The sequence below is a fragment of the Hippocampus zosterae genome, chromosome 13, assembly GCF_025434085.1.
Source record: "Hippocampus zosterae strain Florida chromosome 13, ASM2543408v3, whole genome shotgun sequence".
Taxonomy (NCBI): domain Eukaryota; kingdom Metazoa; phylum Chordata; class Actinopteri; order Syngnathiformes; family Syngnathidae; genus Hippocampus; species Hippocampus zosterae.
In genome coordinates this window covers 20,442,064-20,463,197 of record NC_067463.1, presented here as the reverse complement: position 1 = coordinate 20,463,197, position 21,134 = coordinate 20,442,064, and the positions used below count along the sequence as shown (strand labels likewise).

The following is a 21,134-nucleotide window of genomic DNA, read 5'->3' as shown; positions in this document are numbered from 1 at the left end:
AAAAAAAAAAAAATGTGACCGGGACCAAAACCCAACACTTCGGTTTTCTTTTCGGTGAAAATGAAGAAATTCTGTGCCATTCAGGTTTTGATTTCCTCACAGACAAAAGAAAACAGCTTTTTTGCTCAGCGGGACATGACAGTGGAAATGTAGATACAATGAGATCAGCAGAGACTGCAGACCTGAACCCTGTAGAACACCCACCACACGACATTGGGGCAATTCGTTACTCAGAGCAACCAAAGCGCACAAAAAAAGTTCTGTTAACCAAATTGGATCTAAACCATTCATTCATTCATCTTCTGAGCCGCTTGATCCTCACTAGGGTCGCGGGGGGTGCTGGAGCCTATCCCAGCTGTCTTCGGGCAGTAGGCGGGGGACACCCTGAATCGGTTGCCAGCCAATCACAGGGCACACAGAAACGAACAACCATTCGCACTCACACTCACACCTAGGGACAATTTAGAGTGTTCAATCAGCCTGCCACGCATGTTTTTGGAATGTGGGAGGAAACCGGAGCACCCGGAGAAAACCCATGCAGGCCCGGGGAGAACATGCAAACTCCACACAGGGAGGCCGGAGCTGGAATCGAACCCGGTACCACTCGAGGGCAATTTCGCAAATTCCCACGTAGCGCCTCAGAAAGGATCAAAATCTCTACTCAAGAGTACATGAGTCTCACGTCAGTGTAAAATGTGGGCGAATAACTTATGTTCTCAAATAAAAGTTGATTTTAATCGTTTAGACTACTTTGAATGAAACGTACTCTTCGAAGTGTATATTTAGCTAGGGACCAAATAGTCTTTTTAGAGTAAAATGTACTCTACGAAATTCACTGCGGAGAACAACATTAAATCCCCGTTCCCAATTTTTATTTTCCACACGTCACGTCTTTTCATCTTGACAATGTCTTGAACAAGGTTCTGCGGGATATCTTCCATTACAAGCCAGTCATCTCCAAGCAACAGTTCCTTCAGAGGGGCTTTGCGCAAAGAAAGATCTCTACCCTTTGTGACATCATCGACTTGGTCTTGCAGAAACACAAGGAACTGAAGAAGGTACAGCATACATTGAAATGTATTGCCATGTCAAACTGCATTGTTTGCCGTGTTGCATAGTCATCGTTAAAATTTGGTACCCAAAAGGCAATTCACTAATGCATTTAATTAGAACTAAATGTTTGAAAAAGAACAAGATTAAATGCAAATGTGTTGTACCTGAATTATATACAACTTTACTTAACAAATATACTGCATGAGATTTAAAAAGCTGAATTTGCATCTTTAACTGGCAAGATAAACGCGATGGTTTCTGTAGTCTATCAAGCGAATTAATACTTGACTCCAGTGAGTGAACGGCATCATGTGACTTAAGACAAAATCGGAGTAACCAAAATTCATGCTGTTAGTTGAATCGTTAGGTATCGAATGTATAATGGCCACAGTCTGTGTATAATCTTCTTTAATGTCTCTGCAGGAAGGTGTTGTCTTCTTAATTTGCTCATTTTGTCTTTTAGCATCTATTTTACTCAACTGCGTTGACCTTTTTGGTGTTCTATCTTAGCCCAGACTCAGAAATCCTGTGTCACACAAGGACACAAGAGGAGCGGACCATGCAAAGCTGACCAAGCCAGATACTGTAAGTAGAGAGGATAATAACTAGAGAGGTACGGCGTGCATAATCACCAATAGAATCAGATAGTACACACGTGTGGCTCTTCTCTTATCACCTATAGATTATTCTATTTATTCAACCATGCATTTGCCCCAAATTTAAAAATATACATTTCTATGTACAGTGCATAACTATTTAATTTGACATCAAATTGGCCCGTTATCAAAATGGGTTCCCTATAAACAAGTCAACAGCTTTCTTAAACTAAACAACGTTCTTGTTGTCCATGACTGTCGCACGGTCAGAAGACCAGATAAATAGCGTTCTCTGTCCTTAATCAGGCGAGATGTCAAGTCAAGAGTATTTCTCGAGCACTTTCAAACAGCCATCGCTGCATATAAAGTGCTGTACATGGAGCGATTTAACATGCACAATAAACGGTAAGACAAATCGGTAATAAAGGCGGTAGAAAGCACCAAACAGTAAAACCAAGAACAAATCTAAGTCATGCTGAGTCGAATGCCAGAGAATACAAGTGAGTTTTGAAGATGGGCAGCGAGGAGGCTTGGCAAATGTTCGGTCGGAGGTCACTTAACATTCATTTTATATTATGTTAATATAATTATATATTTATATATTGACTTAACATAAAATAAGTGTGAGATGTCACACTACAAGTCCGTCACTGACCAGAAAATCGTCACATTATTCCTTCAACATTCAGTTTCATGTCCTTTGGGGAGACAGGACAAGTAGCTGTCAAAGTTATGTCGACAGAGACATGATGTGCATGTGAGTTGTTTCTATGTTGAGAAACGGCAAAAAAAAAAAAAAAAACAACAACAATTGAGAGAGAGCGACTATGGACACGTTCATTGATGGTCGGGAGAGGGCAGTATAGATTCTCTATTCTCCAAATACGTGAGGTAATGCATTTGTTTCATGACACCACGTTTGCTAGTCAGCTACTAGCATTGCAGCTAGCAAATGTAGCATGAGTATGCTATGCCATCCACGAAGAAGCGGAACCTATCTCCTAGTTTTCCTTTCTTTAAAACAATCGCCCTGGATTTGGTTAGTTTAAAGCTCATTCTTGCTCAGGAGATGAGCTTTTCCAGGCCCGGGCACTGATGTAGTTGTGACAGTGAGATCCATAAATGATCTAATTGAGGGTGAGCGGGGCGGGGGGGCAATGCACTCCCTTTCATATATTAATTACTCTCGTTTGTTTCAGGTTTGTGACTGGCACTTTGTTGTGAATCATGCGCAAGACGACGGCACATTGCCGTGTCAGAATGGAGTGCAGGCTTTGCATGATGAGGTGTACTCATCCAATTCTCCCGAAAATGGGAACACGCACCTGACAGAAAAGCAGCAGCAGGAGGAGGATGACATTCGACATGTAAGAAATATCTAAAGCTCCATTTTATTCTGTAAATACCAGTTCAGAATTCAACCGAGTTTGTTTGACATTCCATTCTGACAACTTTCAAATCATTGAAATTGTGATGTTGAAATGGCAGAGAGGGGCTCATTTGCAGATTTTTGTGTTTGTTGTTTCTTTTGGTCAAAATTACAGCAAATGACAATGAAACTCAAAGCTTGTGATTATATTTCTCACTGAATTTGTTGTACAGCGTTGTAAACGTATTACAGCACTGCAACAAGGTAAACTCATCTCAACTCAATTATAATAATAATAATAATATATTTGATTTATAAGCGCCTTTCAAGACACCCAAGGACACTTTACAATCAGGAACAAAAAAACCCAATAAAACACAGAACGGGTTGAGCAGCGGCAGCCAGACGCGCCAGCGTTCACTCAACCTCAAAAATCGGAAGAAACCACAGGGGAGGGAGAGGGAGAGGATAGTTTTGAGGATTTTTGAGGATAGTTGTATTTATGGAGCACTTTCAAACAGCCATCGCTGCACACAAAGTGCTCTACATGGAACAACTAACATATACAACCAATCGGTAACAAAGGCGGTAGAAAGCACCAAGCAGTAAAATCAAGAACAAATCTAAGTCATGCTGAGTCGAACGCCAAAGAATACAAGTGAGTTTTGAGGTGGGTTTTAAAGATGGCCGGCGAGGAGGCTTGCCGAATGTTCAGTGGGAGGTCATTCCAGAGAGAGGTACCAGCAACAGAAAAGGCTCGATCCCCTCTGAGTCTCTGCTTAGTTCTTGGTACTTCTAATAATGTCTGGTCCGCAGACCTGAGGCGCCGGGCAGGTGTGTAGGGGCGGATGAGCTCAGAGAGGAAAGGTGGCGAGAGGTCATTTAGAGATTTGAAAACAAATAGGATCTTGAAAATAACTCTAAAATGTATAAGGAGCCAGTGAAGGGATGCCAGAGTATTCATATCATTCTGAATATTTGTCTTTTTGTAAGCCATGTTTTTCATTGTTATTTGAGTATAAAATAAATGACGTAATGAGATAAGATATCGGCGGCCCGGTAGTCCAGTGGTTAGCACGTCGGCTTCACAGTGCAGAAGTACCGGGTTCAATTCCAGCTCCGGCCTCCCTGTGTGGAGTTTGCATGTTCTCCCCGGGCCTGCGTGGGTTTTCTCCGGGTGCTCCGGTTTCCTCCCACATTCCAAAAACATGCGTGGCAGGCTGATTGAACGCTCTAAATTGTCCCTAGGCGTGAGTGTGAGCATGGATGGTTGTTCGTCTCTGTGTGCCCTGTGATTGGCTGGCAACCGATTCAGGGTGTCCCCGCCTACTGCCCGGAGACAGCTGGGATAGGCTGATAGATAATGTAGTGCCTGTTTTCTTTCCTCAATCTAACACATTACATATAGAAACACTAAAAATAGTACTAACTCATGAAGAATATCATTATGTCTTTCAGTCTTCCGATGTAGAGCAAAAGCTTTCTGTAATGGAAGCTCAAATCGACAGTCTTCTTTGTGGCCTTCAAAGACTTGGTGCCCTGGAAGCCCGTCTGGAGGAGCTTGCAAGCAGGACGAACACAGAAAAAGTAAGGGGACACCCCCCCCCGCCCCCCCATAGTTTGTTCATCAGCATTTAGCTATTTTATTGTGCTCATGTTCTATCTCGATGTAAATACTGAAGCATTGTGTGCTCTCCGATGTATGCTGATGGAAAAACAGTATTTTGCTCATTGGAAGGCAAAGGGAAGTCACTCCACAGTGTAAGTTGCATTTGGGGGGGGGGGGGATTTATTGTATAAAAATCGAGACCAAGAACAGTTGAACATAGACTCGCACTCAAAATTCCCATTCACTAATCTTTGTTGCGTTCGCAAATATGCTCCTAGTGCGCCCTGATTCACTCCCACCGGTTCAGAAACTCATTGCAATGTGGAAATGTGCACACACAATTAATTAACATCGGTTTATGATCGGAAAAACCATTGTTACTGGATCCAAATCTTTTGTCAAAATCACCTTATAATATCGAATTGTATCGGGCTGGGTATCGATTCAGATTTCCTAAAATCATTTCTATGCGATTCACAAGGGCCTAATTTGACTGGATTTACGATTCACTTTTATTTTCAATTCGTTTAACCCTTGTGTGCTCCAAATTAAAAAGGCCTTAAGTTACGCATTTTACAATTTTTGTAATGATGTATTTTGTGTTATAAAAACATTTTTTTTTTTTCTTCAAACACTCAAAATGTTCAGAGGCATCTGTGCTATCCATACATATATAGTTTTTATTAGTTCTTTGGGATTTTTTATTCTTTATTTTTTGCAAAAGGAAAAAAAAATTGTGTCTGGAGGTCCCAACCAAGCCCTACTAACAATCCCGACCGGACGTGTTCATGTAAAATGCATTGGTTTGAAGCCGCCTACAAAAAGGCAAACTCATTTGCGATCCTCTGGCGCCACCTAAAAGTTGCACAATTGGAATGACCTCAACCCAACAATGTGGCATGCTTACGTCTGTCCAAGCGACAACAAAGCGATTGACGTAAAAATCGCGTGAAATGCATGTTTACACATTAGGTTTACGATGCATTCAAAAATATGAATTATAATGGGTCTCTATGGTGCAAAATATGTAAATTGTGAAGATTAAGGTATCAAAACGTTTTTTTATTATTGCTGCAATGCCTGAGAATTATCAGCCGGTGACGTCATAAAATGTAGGCCATTTTAGAACCCCTCCATAAGTTTCAGCTCTCTCGTGTTTTTCTGAATGCATTTGCCTTTGATTCAAAGACATCATTTTACATTTATCGCAAGCGGTGGACTACGAGGGTTAAGAGAGGATTTCACGCAGATATCATTTATTAATCCGCTAAAATACGGAATTTAACAAAATCATGTTGTCATTTGGTGCCATCGTCTCACATAAAATCGGATCCGGGTTGTTGTTTCAGAAGGAAGAAGAATTGATCACAATATCAAGAGAGAGCTGGGACAATCTAAATGGTCGAATTCTTTTACTGGAAACCAAATTGGAACTTGGCCACACAAAGGTAAGGGCGATCACCTCTGAACATATTTGTCTGAATGCTTTCTAGAAACCCCGGTTCCAATGAAGTTTGCACGTTGTATAAAACGGAAATAAGAAAACAATGCAATGATTCAGCCTAACTCAAATGTATTCAGAGTGCACCTTTTCATTGCATACAAAGTGCTATACGAGAACAGCCTTCTATGTTGTTTTGATATGAATTGTCTTTTGTCATTTTTAGCATATTTGAAAATCCAAAACTATGGTGTTTATTTTTATTGCGCGTAAGTCCAATGTTTGAAAGCATTTACCAAATAAGAGTTAGACATTTAAAAGCAAATAAAAGGTAGATGACTAAATTTGACTCAACGTGCAGTGCAAGAATTTGGATGATTTTAACCCTGGAGAACCCAAGAACCCTTTTCTTCTTTGTAAGAAATCCTACCTTTCCTACCGACTGCTGTCAGGCTGATGAATAAAAAAATAACAATAATAATAATAATAATAATTTTTATCCATTTGTGTTCATATTGTATTTAATTGAAAGATGTTTGTTGTTTTTTTTTTCTCTTTCTCCTTTCTTCTTTCTACATACATTCTTGCTGCTGGAGGCTGTAAATTTCCCCATTGTGGGACGAATAAAGGATATCTTATCTTATCTTAAAATGATGAATTTTACATTAAATGACTGCTATATGTTCACTGAACACCAAAACACGTTTTTTTCCAAATATTTCATGTTTTGATCCTAATGTAGGTTTAGGGCCAAATTTGACCCTTTGGGATTTAAGGGTAGCATTTGAGTAGCGGAATTTATAGGGGCCAAATTTGACCCCGTGGGTTCTCCAGGGTTACAAACACTTAAAACGTACGTGGAAGACCAAAAAGACCAGTTTTTATTTTTTTACTTTCAATTATATCATGGTACTTGGATTACATACCTCACTACATTTGTTCAGAGGTAACAATAGTTTATCAGTTCAAATGTTAGAATATTTATCTTTGTCGTGGATTTAAATCAATCGACGTTGAAAAGGATGAGCAAATCATTGTATTCTGTTTTAGTTGTTGTGCACAACGTCCTGACTTTGTAATTAGGGTTTGTAGTTTGCCATTCGAAGAGCCTATTTATTGGGTGCTGCTGAGCTCTGCCTTCTTTGTTATTTATTTTTCTTTTTTGTTTTCCCCCCTTTGGATCATTTTTTAACCGTGTGGTTTCAACTGTTGTCACTGGTTATTATTATAACATTTACCCCTTTGTTTTTGTTATAGTCAAGTGTTACGCCACTATGTCAGTCATCTGCCCCACTCTCCTCTCTCGGTGTCATATCTGATTCTTCAAAGGTGAGACTGTAAATCTCCACGAGTACTGTGAAAAAGTACCGCTCTCTTCTTTAAGTACGGCTGAAAAAAAGAGCCAGCTCGTAGCAGTGCTGAAGCTGTGGAAAGTGTGTTCTTTCCATTCGAGAATGAATGTCAAAAATATATATACTGTACAGCAGGGGTGTCCAAACTTTTTGCCAAGGGGGCCAGATTTTATGTGGTAAAATGTCGGGGGGCCGACCTTGGCTGACATTCTTTACATTGAACAACAATATTGTTGAACAAATTTTAGTAAGCCAGTCTGTTTCACATTTTCATTTTTGTTTTAATTTCAACAATCTTAAGAATTTCTTTTGGTTCATTTGAAACAGATATATCACATGCAACTGCTTATTCACTTGACTTTTTCTTAAACAGAAGTCTCCTGAGTGCAAATTGATTGATTTGAAACATAAAATGTATCACCATGACTTTTCAATAGTAGACTCGAATAACGGGGAAATGAACAAGCAATACACATATCCACAACTGCAAGGATCATTTGAAATATGACATATCAGTCAATATAAACACGGAGTGATGTCTTGTTAACTCGTGAGTGATGCCCCCTAGTGTCTAAATGCTATTACTCATTTAGTGAATGCTATTACTCATTTAGCCACTAGAGGGAAGCAGTACTCTATGAAACATCACTCACCAGTCTACGAGACCTCAGTCAATGCAACACGTGTTCCATTGCGCCCAACCTGCGGGCCAGACGGCACTGATTTTATGACAGGGGCCGAGGGCCGGATGAAATTCGACCGCGGGCCGGGTTTGGCCCGCGGGCCGGACTTTGGACATGCCTGCTGTACAGACATTGAAATGTAACAATTTATTATTGTTATTGAAACCGAGCAAGCATGCAAATGCAGCTATTGTATCTCATTTGATGGTTCGTTGGCATTTGTTACCGAGAATCATTTTTCAGTTCGACTCCTGTTTCTCATGTTATTTGAATCTTTTATCCAGGATGATATAAAAGACAGACTCGAGAGGATCACCAACATGTAAGTGACGAGTTCACAAAAGCATCATCATACAATCTTGACAGTGAAACCGTGACCTTGGTTCACAAACATTCCAAGATTCTGTTCACAAGCCGACGCAAGGTTTCCCAATAAAATGAATGTAAAGCTTCAGAACCGAGCTCACCGGACACTGGCAGAAATGAAAAATGAAAAGAAAAAGAGACATTTCTGTTTGTGAATTCAGTGGCACACAAAGCGAGAAAAGTTTACACTGTGTTCTGCGACTCCTTGCGAACTGATGGATAGTTGGCGAATCAAAGAAATAGTGTCCGATAACCAGATTCATCAACCGATTTGATTGTGAACCAAGGTTCCACTGTACAAATCTTTCCCGGTTTTTGAGTGTGTCTTTCTTTTAACATTTATAGGTTGAAGAGCACCTCAACTCTAATGAAGAGTGCAGACTCGCCCACAACGCCTTACGAATAGATTGATGAAATGACTTAATAATAAGTCCGAGTCACTTTACGTTATTCACAGAAGTACATCAAGTCCAGCTTTTTGTGTTTGGCCTTTGGTTGTAATGGAAGCAGATTTATCTTTGTTGAAGGGGACAAAAGCAAATAATTGTCAACAAAACTGGGAGTAAGTGTTGGGTCATATTTTTGTTTTGCAGAATTCCAAAATTCTGCTTATCGATAGCCTCAGTTCAGAGGCATGAGTTTGTATCCGGGTTTGTAGGGGTTTTATGTGCGTTTTTATTTTATTTTACTCAGCAATAGTTGTCACTATTCATAAATTAATAGATTTTAAATTGTGTATGTGTGTGTGTGCATCATGTATGTATGTATAATATGATGGATTTGTTCATCAGTTTTCTAATATAAGTCTCCTTTTTAATTACTCTTCTATTCTGCCACACTGTAATCATGACTTTTTTTTAGGGACAAATGAGTTCGTCTTGTTTTCTTCTCTAAATATTGACAGTGGGTACCGTACATGAATAGCTACTTTTATCCTGAATAAAGAAAATTCAAATCATAAATGAAATCTAGTGTTGATGCATTTAGCATAAGGATTTTTGTTTTTGTTCCTGATTATAAAGTGTCCGGCGGCCCGGTAGTCCAGTGGTTAGCACGTCGGCTTCACAGTGCAGAGGTACCGGGTTCGATTCCAGCTCCGGCCTCCCTGTGTGGAGTTTGCATGTTCTCCCCGGGCCTGCGTGGGTTTTCTCCGGGTGCTCCGGTTTCCTCCCACATTCCAAAAACATGCGTGGCAGGCTGATTGAACACTCTAAATTGTCCCTAGGTGTGAGTGTGAGTGCGAATGGTTGTTCGTTTCTGTGTGCCCTGCGATTGGCTGGCAACCGATTCAGGGTGTCCCCCGCCTACTGCCCGAAGACAGCTGGGATAGGCTCCAGCACCCCCCGCGACCCTAGTGAGGATCAAGCGGCTCGGAAGATGAATGAATGTAAAGTGTCCTTGGGTGTCTTGAAAGGCGCTTATAAATCAAAATGTATTATATATATATATATATATATATATATATATATATATATATATATATATATTATATAATATAAAGAATGTTGCAAGGAGAGGTAATAGACCTGAAAACATGGACTCACCCCCACTCACCCATTTTTAATATGCTTATATCTATATTTTATCATTTATATTTATATTTTTGTTCTTCTACTTCCCCCTTTCATAATTTTTCTGTTGCAAATTGGGAATTTCTCCATTGTGAGACAAATAAAGGTTTTCAGATCTTTTCTTATGTTTTTGTTTGACCTTATACGCTCTTTTTAAATTATAAATTTTAGGGAAGGCATTGTTGCATATTATGTGTCCATAACATCGGTTGTACCAACTATTTGACAGGTAAGGGATTTGATTAGCCACTAGATGGCAATGTTAGAACGGTGGAAGGAGACACAAATGCAGGTTTTTTTTTTCCTCCAACTGGACTGACAGGTCCTGCGCTTCAGCGAAATAACAGATTGGCTGAGAAGTTACCCAAGTATTTGACAATTTTTACACTTAGAGTAGTGTTTGTCTTTGAAAAGTAGACAAATGACATATACACGGGCTTAAAAATTGGATCTGGTTCCTCCGATTAATTTGTAGGACCTGTCAAACAAAATCAGGGAGAAAATTAACTAGGCATTTACAAATACCTCACGCGGGACTTGTCTTCCGGATGTTGCTAGGTAGTTCGGGGAGTCGACCAACTTTTGAGGACCAGTTTGATCGATTATGGAAAGCGTACCGCGGCAGAAAGCTGACATTTGTAATAATAGGTAAGATGCGTTTCGTCTGACGAGAGGCAGCAACCTTCAGAGACAATTCACGTATCGGCTAGAACACGCTACACCGCCGTCATTTGCCCAAATAGTGTCATTTTTGGTTCATGGGCTTTTATCTCCGCAGCTGCACAACCAAGAAGAGGGAAGACTACCTGGAATGGCCCGAGTACTTCATGGCTGTGGCCTTTTTGTCAGCTCAGAGGAGCAAAGACCCGAGCTCACAAGTGTGTATTGTGTGTCCCAACTTAACAAATATTTAAATTAAATTAAATTAAAAAGTTATTCCTTAGCTGGCTCTCCTCCGCGCACGCCAGCGACTCTGTTACATCCTTAACCTTATAAACACAACTCGTTAGGACCTAACGATTTGTGTTTCAAGGGAAATCAATACAATGACCTCGCCAGCTAACGGTTTGATTAAAACTAAATGTTTTGTTGCAGAAATCAAAGAGTAAAAGACCGAAAAAGTTTGAATTGGTAAACGTTGAAATTGGAGCTAAATTGAATTGTATTGTGTTATTTGTTTCAGATTGTTTCAGCATTTGGACAGACGGGTATAAAAGATCAAAACAGTGAAAATGAAACGAATAAAAAAAAAATTGAAATAAATACCATTTTGAAAAGAGACAAATATGGTAATACTATTTAGTAATAAATGTATGTTCTATAATATCTAATAATAACTTGATTGCAATTAAATATTTCATGTTTATTCTATCAGGGTCATACTCAAATAATTGCTTTATTTTGCAATATTTTAGAAAAACTTTTTTTACAAAGTCATTTTTTATTTCCTAATGTCTTTTTGCACAATGGCTTTTTCATTTCATTAGTTCAATCAAAGTTAGTGGGTTGAACCTCTACGTGTTAACATTTGGTTGCAACAGTGCTGGACTTTTATGGGGACAGTCTAAAACAAGACCATTCCACTTGGTTTTCCTTGATGTTCCCTAAGATCAAGTCTCATGGGGTTTGCTGTAGTTGTGTGCGATATTCGGAAATCGTGTGCGTTTTGTGACTAATTTGTGTCTGATTTGTCGAAGTCTGACTTAATGTTTGTAAATCTCATTTAAATAAAGTTAGTTTTCTGCTTGCAGGTGGGGGCCTGTATAGTGAACCAGGAAAATAAGATTGTTGGCATCGGCTACAACGGAATGCCTAATGGTTGCGATGATGACCAGTTACCCTGGGCTCGGTCAGCAGATGATCGTTTGGACACGAAATATCCCTACGGTGAGAAATTGTTTCTTGAAGAAAAATGGACTTGTCTTCAAGGCATTAAGCATTGCATGCCTTTATTCCAAGTGATCACTTGAGAGTAGCAGCACATTTTGAGCTTATAGATGGTATTTAGGTATTTTTCCTTTTTCGGAAACCACCTGAGACACTCTAACACCCTGGTAGAGACAGATGGCCTGACGGAGAATATTCTCTTTGGAAACCACACAATGGCCAATTAACTATCCATCCATCCATTTTCCGATCCGCTTGATCCTCACAAGGGTCGCGGGGGTGCTGGAGCCTCTCCCAGCCGTCTTCGGACAGTAGGTGGGGGACACCCTGAATCGGGTGCTAGCCAATCACGCTCACACTCACACCTAGGGACAATTTAGAGTGTTCAATCAGCCTGCCATGCATGTTGTTGGACTATGGGAGGAAACCGGAGTACCCGGAGAAAACCCATGCAGACCCGGGGAGAACATGCAAACTCCACACAGGGAGGCCGGAGCTGGAATTGAACCTGGTACCTCTGCACTGTGAGGTCGACACGCTAACCACTGGCTTACCGGGCTGCCCAATGGCCAATTACTGTTCATCAATTGTTACAAGCCCGCACGGTCTTGTGATGTTAAAATGTGATCAGCATGATAAAGGACGCTCATTGGATACCTATTATACCAAGACAGGAAATGGTTTGGCTGTTTTGTGGACCAATTGCCTGTTTTGAAATTTGCTGTTCATTGTTTTGTGCAAAAAAAACAAAAAAAAAAACCCTAAACATTTGTATATGTGCGTTAAAAATCCCTTGTCATGTCATCGCATGTCATGGCATGACATGAAGGGGTGATACAAGGGGGCGTTTATGTAATATTTTTAATTGACCAATGAATTTGACCTTTTCTGCTGACCTCCTATTCAAGGTTAAATAGTATATTTAAAGATAAAATTACCCAATTCGGTTTTTTTTCCTACCTGGACCTTATTTTGAAGAGTTTTGAAGACAACAATTAATAACAATCATAATTATATTCAATCTATGTTAATATCACTTGGATATGATATGCTTATATAGTGATACACTTTGACCATATTGGCCAGCCCCATTCTCCCCAATTACTGTTTATTAACTTGTTATTATTATGTGATATTGCTTAACGTTTAAAAATATAACAACTAAACATCAATTAGGAAATATCACATGAGAAGAATTGATGTTGTACTCGACAACCTTTTTAAAATTAATTTAGGGGCTAGTTTGTTGTTGGAGGTCGGAATTGGGTTTGAATGTTTGATTTATATCATGAATATACAAGGCCACCCCAACATGGCTCATTAAGGCCACCACCCCAAAAGGCTTTTGAACACGAGTAGTGTATTGGCCATCTAAATGATTGTCAGAAACATTATCCGTGCGATATTTCATTGTCAATTTGCCAAAAGATGCCAACTATTTTGTTTTTTTAAACTACATTACAGACACATTCAGCACCAGTGCAACATTGGCCAGTAACTCAAGATTGTTAAAAGTGCTTCTTGACCCTCAACTAGGACGACACAATCAGTCTGTCCGCGGCGGGGACTGTATTACTAACCAGGATGTTGTCGTGCAGTGTGCCACGCGGAGCTAAATGCCATCATGAACAAGAACAGCGCTGATGTGAAGGACTGCACCATGTACGTCGCTCTGTTCCCCTGTAACGAGTGCGCGAAACTCATCATCCAAGCAGGTTGGGATTGGCAACACACATTGCAGAACGTGTCACAAGCTGACTTCTCTTGCCATTACAATTGGCTGGCTGATATTGATGTCTTTCATTTGTTTGCGATTGATTTAACCCTTGTGTGCTCCAAATTAAAAAGGCCTTAAGTTACGCATTTTACAATTTTTGTAATGATGTATTTTGTGTTATAAAAACATTCTTTTTTTTTTTTTTTTTCAAACACTCAAAATGTGCTATCCATACATGTATAGTTTTTATTAGTTCTTTGGGATTTTTCATTCTTTATTTTTTGCAAAAGGGAAAAAAAAATTGTGTCCGGAGGTCCCAACCAAGCCCTACTAACAATCCCGACCGGACGTGTTCATGTAAAATGCATTGGTTTGAAGCCTCCTGCAAAAAGGCAAACTCATTTGCGATCCTCTGACGCCACCTATAGTTGCAAAATTGGAATGACCTCAACCCAACAATGTGGCATGCTTACGTCTGTCCAAGCGAAAACAAAGCGATTGACGTAAAAATCGCGTGAAATGCATGTATACACATTAGGTTTACGATGCATTCAAAAATATGAATTACAATGGGTCTCTACGGTGCAAAATATGTAAGTTGTGAAGATTAAGGTATCAAAACGTTTTTTTATTATTGCTGCAATGCCTGAGAATTATCAGCCGGTGACATCATGAAATTTAGGCCATTTTAGAAACCCCTCCATACGTTTCAGCTCTCTCGTGTTTTTCTGAATGCCTTTGCCTTTGATTCAAAGACATCATTTTACATTTATCGCAAGAGGTCGGTGCACTACGAGGGTTAAGATGAAATGCTGAGAAAAAAAAATGCAGTTTCTATCTATTCTTCTAGTCTGTCTATTTTTACTCACAGCTGCGGAACGTAACAACGGCATTTAGAACGGCTCTGTGGGCTGTTTGTATGTGCAAGGAGAGCACCGTGTTAAAAGGCGGGGTTGTCAGTTTCTGTATTTAACACATACACAATGGTGATAGCAAAAGATGCACATAAACAAATTTTTTAACCTACAGTCGTCACTTTCTGTTGCTATAGTACTACATAAAAACAATATTAACATTTGTCCTTCTTTTAAAATGTACGGTAGGTTTTTTTTTTCTTCTATTTTACTATCATGAGATTAAAAGTTTCTGCTCCTCCTTTTCGTCCGCGTGAATGGGTCACGTCTTCTGCACATTCCACTCTTCATCACCGTATTCCGTTCCTTGATCGCACTTAACCCTCTGTCCAGGAATTAAGGTGGTTGTCTATCTTTCTGATAAATACCATGACACACCAGAGATGACTGCCTCGAGGAGACTACTCAACATGGCAGGAGTACAATTCCAGTGAGTAACATGTTTCATGTGTTGGACTTCATATTGCCCCTCCAAATTAGAGCCTCGTGGTCCTAACTTTTTTCTTCTCAACCACCGACTTGTTAAGATGGTCTTCATAGTAGTAAATTAATGCACTTGGAACTGCCTCTCCACAACACCCAATCAGTGAAAGCATTTACTTAGATCACCTCTGCCTGTGTTTTGTATTACTATTTTTATTTGTATTTTTTTTTTTTTTTTGTAATGCCATCACAAATATTTTGTGGCTCGGGTAATAGGTGGATGGATGATATTCAAAGCTCCTTTTTTTTTTTCTTGGAGAAAACTGCAACAGTTAGGCTAAGTAATTCTATACAGTGTAACCTCAGAAATAAGACCACCTATGTTACTGCTCAAGGTGGTCTTATTTTCGGGGTTACATGCAGTAATGATAATGCAGAAGTAATGTGGCTCACATGCAACAATATACTGTAGCGTCATGTACACACAATGAGTAATAAATGATGGATTGTACATGCAACTGTATTGTACACAAAAGAAATTTAAGCATTTGAATAGTCTATGTATGTATAAGGCAAGAGAAAAAAAAACTACATATCACCGCTGGCTCGCTCTCCTGACAGCTTAGCGCCTCCAATGTTGTGCCTTGTTTTGAAACGATCCAGCCAACCGTTGGACGCTTTAAAGACTTCGTCCTTTTTAAGTATTCTCGTGCCCGTTCCTGGATCATCTGTCCGCTGATAGGGATATTCTGGCTGCGCGCTTTCTGAAACCATCGCCAAGTTAGCTCGTCCACGTCGTCGTAGTCACTTCGGTAGCACAGGCGTTTTCTAGAAGAGCTAGCGTTTGCTTGTTATGCGTCTAGGAGCTCCCGTTTCTTCTTCAAAATGGTTTGGATTTGAGTTTTTCCAACTCCAAACCGCTCATCCAATGTTCGCTGGCTCGATCCTGGCTGCTCACTGGCTCAAATAACTTCAATTTTCTGTTGTAGGGTCAAATCAATTCTCTTCTTGCTTGCTGCCATTTTCACACCTGGTCGCAATTATGAGGCGATAGCTTCCTGGGACCGGATATCGCGGTCGCAATTCTGAATTCCGGGATGGTCTCATTTCTAGGGTTTCAATACAATACAATACATAGGCGTTCTATTTGGGACTGTACAAAACCGGTCGTATTTTTAAGGTGGTCGTTTAAATGAGGTGGTCGCAGAGCGGGGTTTCACTGTACATTTATTTTTCTGTCTATTTATGTTGAAATTTCCCTTTTGTCTTCTTGTGTTAGGCAATTCAAGCCAAAAAGGACTGAGATTACCATCGATTTTAATTCCATAAACCAACCAACAGCGCTGGACAGCCCGACAAATTGACCATGAAAATTTCTGATTTTGGGCCAGCCAAAAAATATGGAACGTCAGACAAGAGTTTGTGGCATTTTCTTTTTTATGTTTTCAGCCCTGTATCTCTTGTTTTGTTTGATAAAATAGAAATGACTTGCTTTTGCATTTCCTGAAGAAATATAGATGATATTGAAAATGAAATGAACAGGCACCAACCTACGAGTCAACAAGTTTTACATCTTTTTTAATGTATGGTATTTATCTTTCTTTTAATCCAAAGAAGCTTACGGACAAAGGCAAAGGAGAAGTATTGTTTACTTTTCGTGTGACCAAAAACTGAAAAGTCAGTTTCAGTTTCACACTTCTCAGGCTGTCCTGCGAAGACCGTTTAATCCATGTTACAAACAAATGCGTTTTTTTTTTTTTTCACTCACACGGATTTGTTTTGCCTTACTGAATCACTGACATGTTTGTTCCACTGAAATGATGGCCCAAACCCTCCTGCTTTAAGTATGGTTACAGTTTTAGGACGGGTTGAACATGAGTTCTTGTACAGTATTTTCAGCTTTCCCTCACAAGCCTTCATTTGACTTTATAACTTTGCTCTCAAAAGTAGCACTATACCTTATATAGGAATTGCTGCCATAGTATTGTTAGTATTATCCAACTTCTTATTACTTAGATATCATCTTCTAAGATCCTAGCCCCCCAAAAATAGTCTGACTAACTTTCAGCTGCACTGTCACCACCTTATCGACTATCTTGTGCGGCGTCCTGAGTGGTGGCGGTGCATGGTGAGAATTTTCTGAATAATATCATTTGAATAAATGTAGAAGTGGAATGTTTTTTTTTTCAGGGGGGTCAAGTTCTCTGTTTAAGAAAATTACCGGTTGATGGATTCTCATTATGTATTTGTGTTGAAAACCTTTGGTACTTTGTACTGGCATATTTTGCAAATAGTTCACAGCTGATGGGATTCTTAGGGCCTTTCTTAATGTATTTGCTGTTTTCTGTATTCGCTCAATAAAGCTAGCAAAAGTATTTATTCCTCATGTTGTCGTTATTAAATTGGACTTGGATGAACGCATGCACTAACACACACATGCCATGATGAGCAACAGCCGCCAGCACCCCCCGCGACCCTCGTGAGGATCAAGCGTCTCGGAAGATGAATGAATGAATATTACAAACTAAGACAAACTCAAATTAAATCAACAGCAGCGAGAAAGAAACAAGTGGGAGTTTCAAAGGATTTATTGTTTACTGTAGAAACACTGTACATGAATTACTTTTTCTGAGACTAGTATTGTTGTACAGTTAAGTGGAATTTCTCAACCTTCAACATAAAGATAAGCAAACCCATAACACATCAACTTGTCTCAATTGACTGTGGGGGAAAAACAAAAAAACAATTGTGGCATATGATGTAAATGCTCTGTTTAAGTACACCGTCCTTCAGAATGATTTTGATTTCCTTTCCCACCCTTGAAAACAAACACACACAAGGAAAACTCCCTAAGAATACCAAGACCCCACAGTCAATACAAAAACATACACACCGATTCTTGATTACTGTTACTCAAAGTCACTGATGGCGAAACACTCTCCTCTTAAAGAGACACAAGCAAAAAACGTAGAGAGAAGCAACAGGAGTCACTACTCACAGCAACCACCCCCCCTGCCTCCCTCCGAAAAGCCAAGACAACGTTTCTATTGCAAGCAATACTACCAACTTTGACTGATAAAAGCACAAGTTCTATGCATTATAAGACTGAGTCACATTTTGCTGAATTGTTAAGACCTTTGGACTTAGAAAGGGGGGATCGGTGTTTTTGCAGAGAGCCACGACTGGGCCCAAACTATCCTCAAAAATCCTCAAAAATCCTCAAAAAGTCCATCCAAAGAGAACCATAAACATCCATGGCACTATCCTTCCTTTTTAATGGGAGCTGTTGATGTCGAGTGGATGCGTAGGAGTTCGTGTGAACTGAACAAACAGATCATAGAGGGGAAAAAAAAACAAAATACAATTTAAAATGTCAGATTTTGTTGGGTCGAGCTCATCCTGGGGTTGGGAGCGTAATTATAGAAATAGTCGTATATCTGTTATACACATTGTTCTTCATTTTTTTTATATGCCCCTTTGTTTCAATGTAAATACAATAAAATGTTTTCGATGCCGTACAAAACCAAAATATTCAGACAGATTTCTCCTTCCCTTCGTACAAATCATTGTCATTTTTTATGTGCTCTTCTCTCTCGGAGAAAGTACACAACAGTTCATGAGAAACAAGAGATCCTTATAGACATATAAGCAACGGTGAAGGTAACATCCGGCTCCACGGTTCACCGATACCGGCAACCCTCCGCGAGAGGTCCGTAAACGTTTGTTGTGTTCACTACTCGAGACAGTTTAGAACTGTTGAAATGCTTGGCCACTCATTTTAGCCGTGACGGGTGCCGAAATGTTTGCTTTTCTTAAACCAGTCTTTGCTTCCGTTGTCCTCGCGGCTTGACGGCATGACACGCAGCATTCAGGTTAGCCCCGCCTTCCAAATAGACTGAGTGAAAGGGGCGGGGCTTGCATGCATATGCTGTTTGTTCCAAGGCAGTTCAAAGAAAGAAAGAAAGATAAAAAGAAAAGGCATTGGTCAATAGACTGAAACTTTTCTCGTGTCTTAAAATTCGATTGTTCTTTATCAGTTACATTGACCTGATTGTTTCATCATCATCGTGGCGCCTTATTGTCTTCCGAGAAAAATATATTTGCAAACCCGGGGGGGGCTCTTCAATGACCTTTGACTCCGAAGACGGTTCAGTCTGACACATCCGTTGATTGTTCAAACGGAACTTGTTTTTCATCTTTTTGGGATTCTCCGAGCCGTCGAAATAAAGCTTCTGCGGATGCCCTGTTACCTCCTCCCTATCTCACTCTGACGTAGGAACTGGATGTTGTTGGCACTGTCAGCAAGTTCCGGGTACTGCTCGATGGACAAGACGTAATACCCGTCATAACCCAAAACCTTCCCGCCGCTCAGCAGCTGTCTTTTCTCTCCCTCCGTCCACAGGCGAACTCCCTCCTCGCCATCTCTGACGCGCTGCTGTTCGCGGATCCAGGCGCCGGTCAAGGCCCTCTGCCTGGCGTGCTCCAGGACGCGAGCCTTCTCCTCGTCCAGCGTGGTCCCGTAACGTACGTGGAGTGCCAGCGCGCCGTACTGCAGCTCCACATCGGCGAAGCGCCGCGTTCGGCCGTTCATCACCGTTGTCGACTGCGACACCGTCACGTTGACGCCGTTTTCCAGCGATTTACGGCCCGAGGTGAGCCGCAGAGCGCCGAGATCGTTCTCGGGCAGGCTGGTTTTGATGAAGTAGTGGGTGTCCCGTTCTTCGACTGTAAAATGCAGATCCTCCAGGTAAAAGGCGTTGTTTAGGACAGCGGCCACTTTGATGCAATCCTCGTTAGCAATATTGAGAGCGCTGGTCACCACGCGGCCTTGGATAACGGCGAGCATCACTCCTTTGCCGATGAGAGACTTGATTGTCGCAAACCACAGCCACGGTTTGGCGCGGTCCGTATGGCGTCGGCTTAGCTGGATTTCCGGCATCCGCTCGAAAGACAGGAAGGCCCGAGACTGACGTGTCACCTCCTGCTGGACACCTGAGATCGACTAGCATACATGAGACACAAGAGTTCAAAGTTCAATTTGACTTTACATGAAATGCTCACAGGAACATTCATAAACATACACCGTAGTGTCCTAAAATGCGCAATTTTGTTTGTTTGTTTGTTTTTGTTTGTTTGTTTATTGAACATAAAACATATACAGTAATAATTTGACAGAAAATAAGGTAGATTAAAAAAGTAAAAAAGAAAGAAATCAGTCTTCATTCAACACAGTTATTATGTTCAAGGGAGTAGGATGTGTCACGTCCCGTGTCTTCCAGCAGGGGGCGGGCTTTTCCCTCCGCCAACTGCACACCTGTTCATCATTTCGGGTTGATTATCTGCCTTTATTAAGAGGCTCTGGCAGTCCACTCACTGCCGGAGAATTCCACGCCGTGCCATTGTTCTCTCGTGCTAATTCCGCTATTGAAGATTACTCGTTGCCTTCTTGCATTGCGGCCGTTACTCTTGCTATTTCGCGTTAGTCACTAAATTTGTATACGTCTATATTGCCTAATCAGTACTCCCTCGCACTTTGTTTTTTTTCAGCGAGCGTTTTCGGTTGTTTCCTTATTTCTTCCCTGGTCCTTATTTGACCAGCGTTTTTTGTTACTGTTTCCCTGTCGGGCTCTTTCTGTTCGTTATTAAAGACTTTTTGTGTTCATAGAAAATCTTTTCGTGTCTGCTTTACCTGGGATCCACCTCGTTATTTTGTTGTGCACGAGGCGATCTTTCATCGCCTCGGGCACAACGTGACAGGATGAAGTAAAAAAACGTATCTAGTCCTACCCCGTTATGTGTTTATATCAGGGGTCACCAAACTTTTTGAGAGTGAGAGCTACTTCATGTGTCCTGATTGTGTGAAGGGCTACCAAATTGATACACGTCTAAAATAACATTTGTACAAATTACATTTAATAATATTAGAACGTTAGCTAGCTAGATGTATACTGTAGCTAGCTAGTTAGATAGCTAAATAGGTGGCTATAGAATCTATAATGCTGCCCATGTTTGCATTTTTAAATCAAAATTTCTACGAGCAAATCACAATCCTAGCACTGGCGGGCTACTGGTGTGGTCCTCACAGGCTACCTGGTGCTCGCGGGCACCACGTTGGAGACCCCTGGTTTATATCTACTAAATCGTTTTTATATC

General features: G+C 40.5%; 3 protein-coding genes across 12 annotated transcripts in view; 2 read left to right on the top strand and 1 right to left on the bottom strand.

Moving 5' to 3' along the window:
• cep44 (centrosomal protein 44) overlaps positions 1-9,436 on the top strand; it is a 112,190-nt gene extending 102,754 nt beyond the window's left edge. For both annotated transcript variants that reach the window (XM_052083807.1, XM_052083806.1), the window contains exons 4-11: positions 921-1,058; positions 1,564-1,638; positions 2,849-3,016; positions 4,477-4,605; positions 5,977-6,075; positions 7,326-7,397; positions 8,388-8,425; positions 8,815-9,436. In XM_052083807.1, the coding sequence (XP_051939767.1) occupies positions 921-1,058; positions 1,564-1,638; positions 2,849-3,016; positions 4,477-4,605; positions 5,977-6,075; positions 7,326-7,397; positions 8,388-8,425; positions 8,815-8,875 (780 nt within the window). In that variant the 3' untranslated portion in view covers positions 8,876-9,436. The remainder of the gene's footprint in view (positions 1-920; positions 1,059-1,563; positions 1,639-2,848; positions 3,017-4,476; positions 4,606-5,976; positions 6,076-7,325; positions 7,398-8,387; positions 8,426-8,814) is intronic.
• A 1,094-nt stretch (positions 9,437-10,530) lies between these two features.
• dctd (dCMP deaminase) lies at positions 10,531-17,356 on the top strand. Its single transcript, XM_052083822.1, has 6 exons — positions 10,531-10,688; positions 10,819-10,918; positions 11,792-11,927; positions 13,526-13,642; positions 14,892-14,988; positions 16,261-17,356. The coding sequence occupies exons 1-6, from the start codon at positions 10,645-10,647 to the stop codon at positions 16,343-16,345; spliced, it is 579 nt and encodes a 192-aa protein (XP_051939782.1). The 5' UTR covers positions 10,531-10,644; the 3' UTR covers positions 16,346-17,356.
• A 198-nt stretch (positions 17,357-17,554) lies between these two features.
• LOC127612901 (teneurin-3) overlaps positions 17,555-21,134 on the bottom strand; it is a 205,720-nt gene continuing 202,140 nt past the window's right edge. For all 9 annotated transcript variants that reach the window (XM_052083740.1, XM_052083741.1, XM_052083745.1 and 6 more), the window contains one exon: positions 17,555-19,983. In XM_052083740.1, coding sequence (XP_051939700.1) covers positions 19,228-19,983 — 756 coding nt within the window. In that variant the 3' untranslated portion in view covers positions 17,555-19,227. The remainder of the gene's footprint in view (positions 19,984-21,134) is intronic.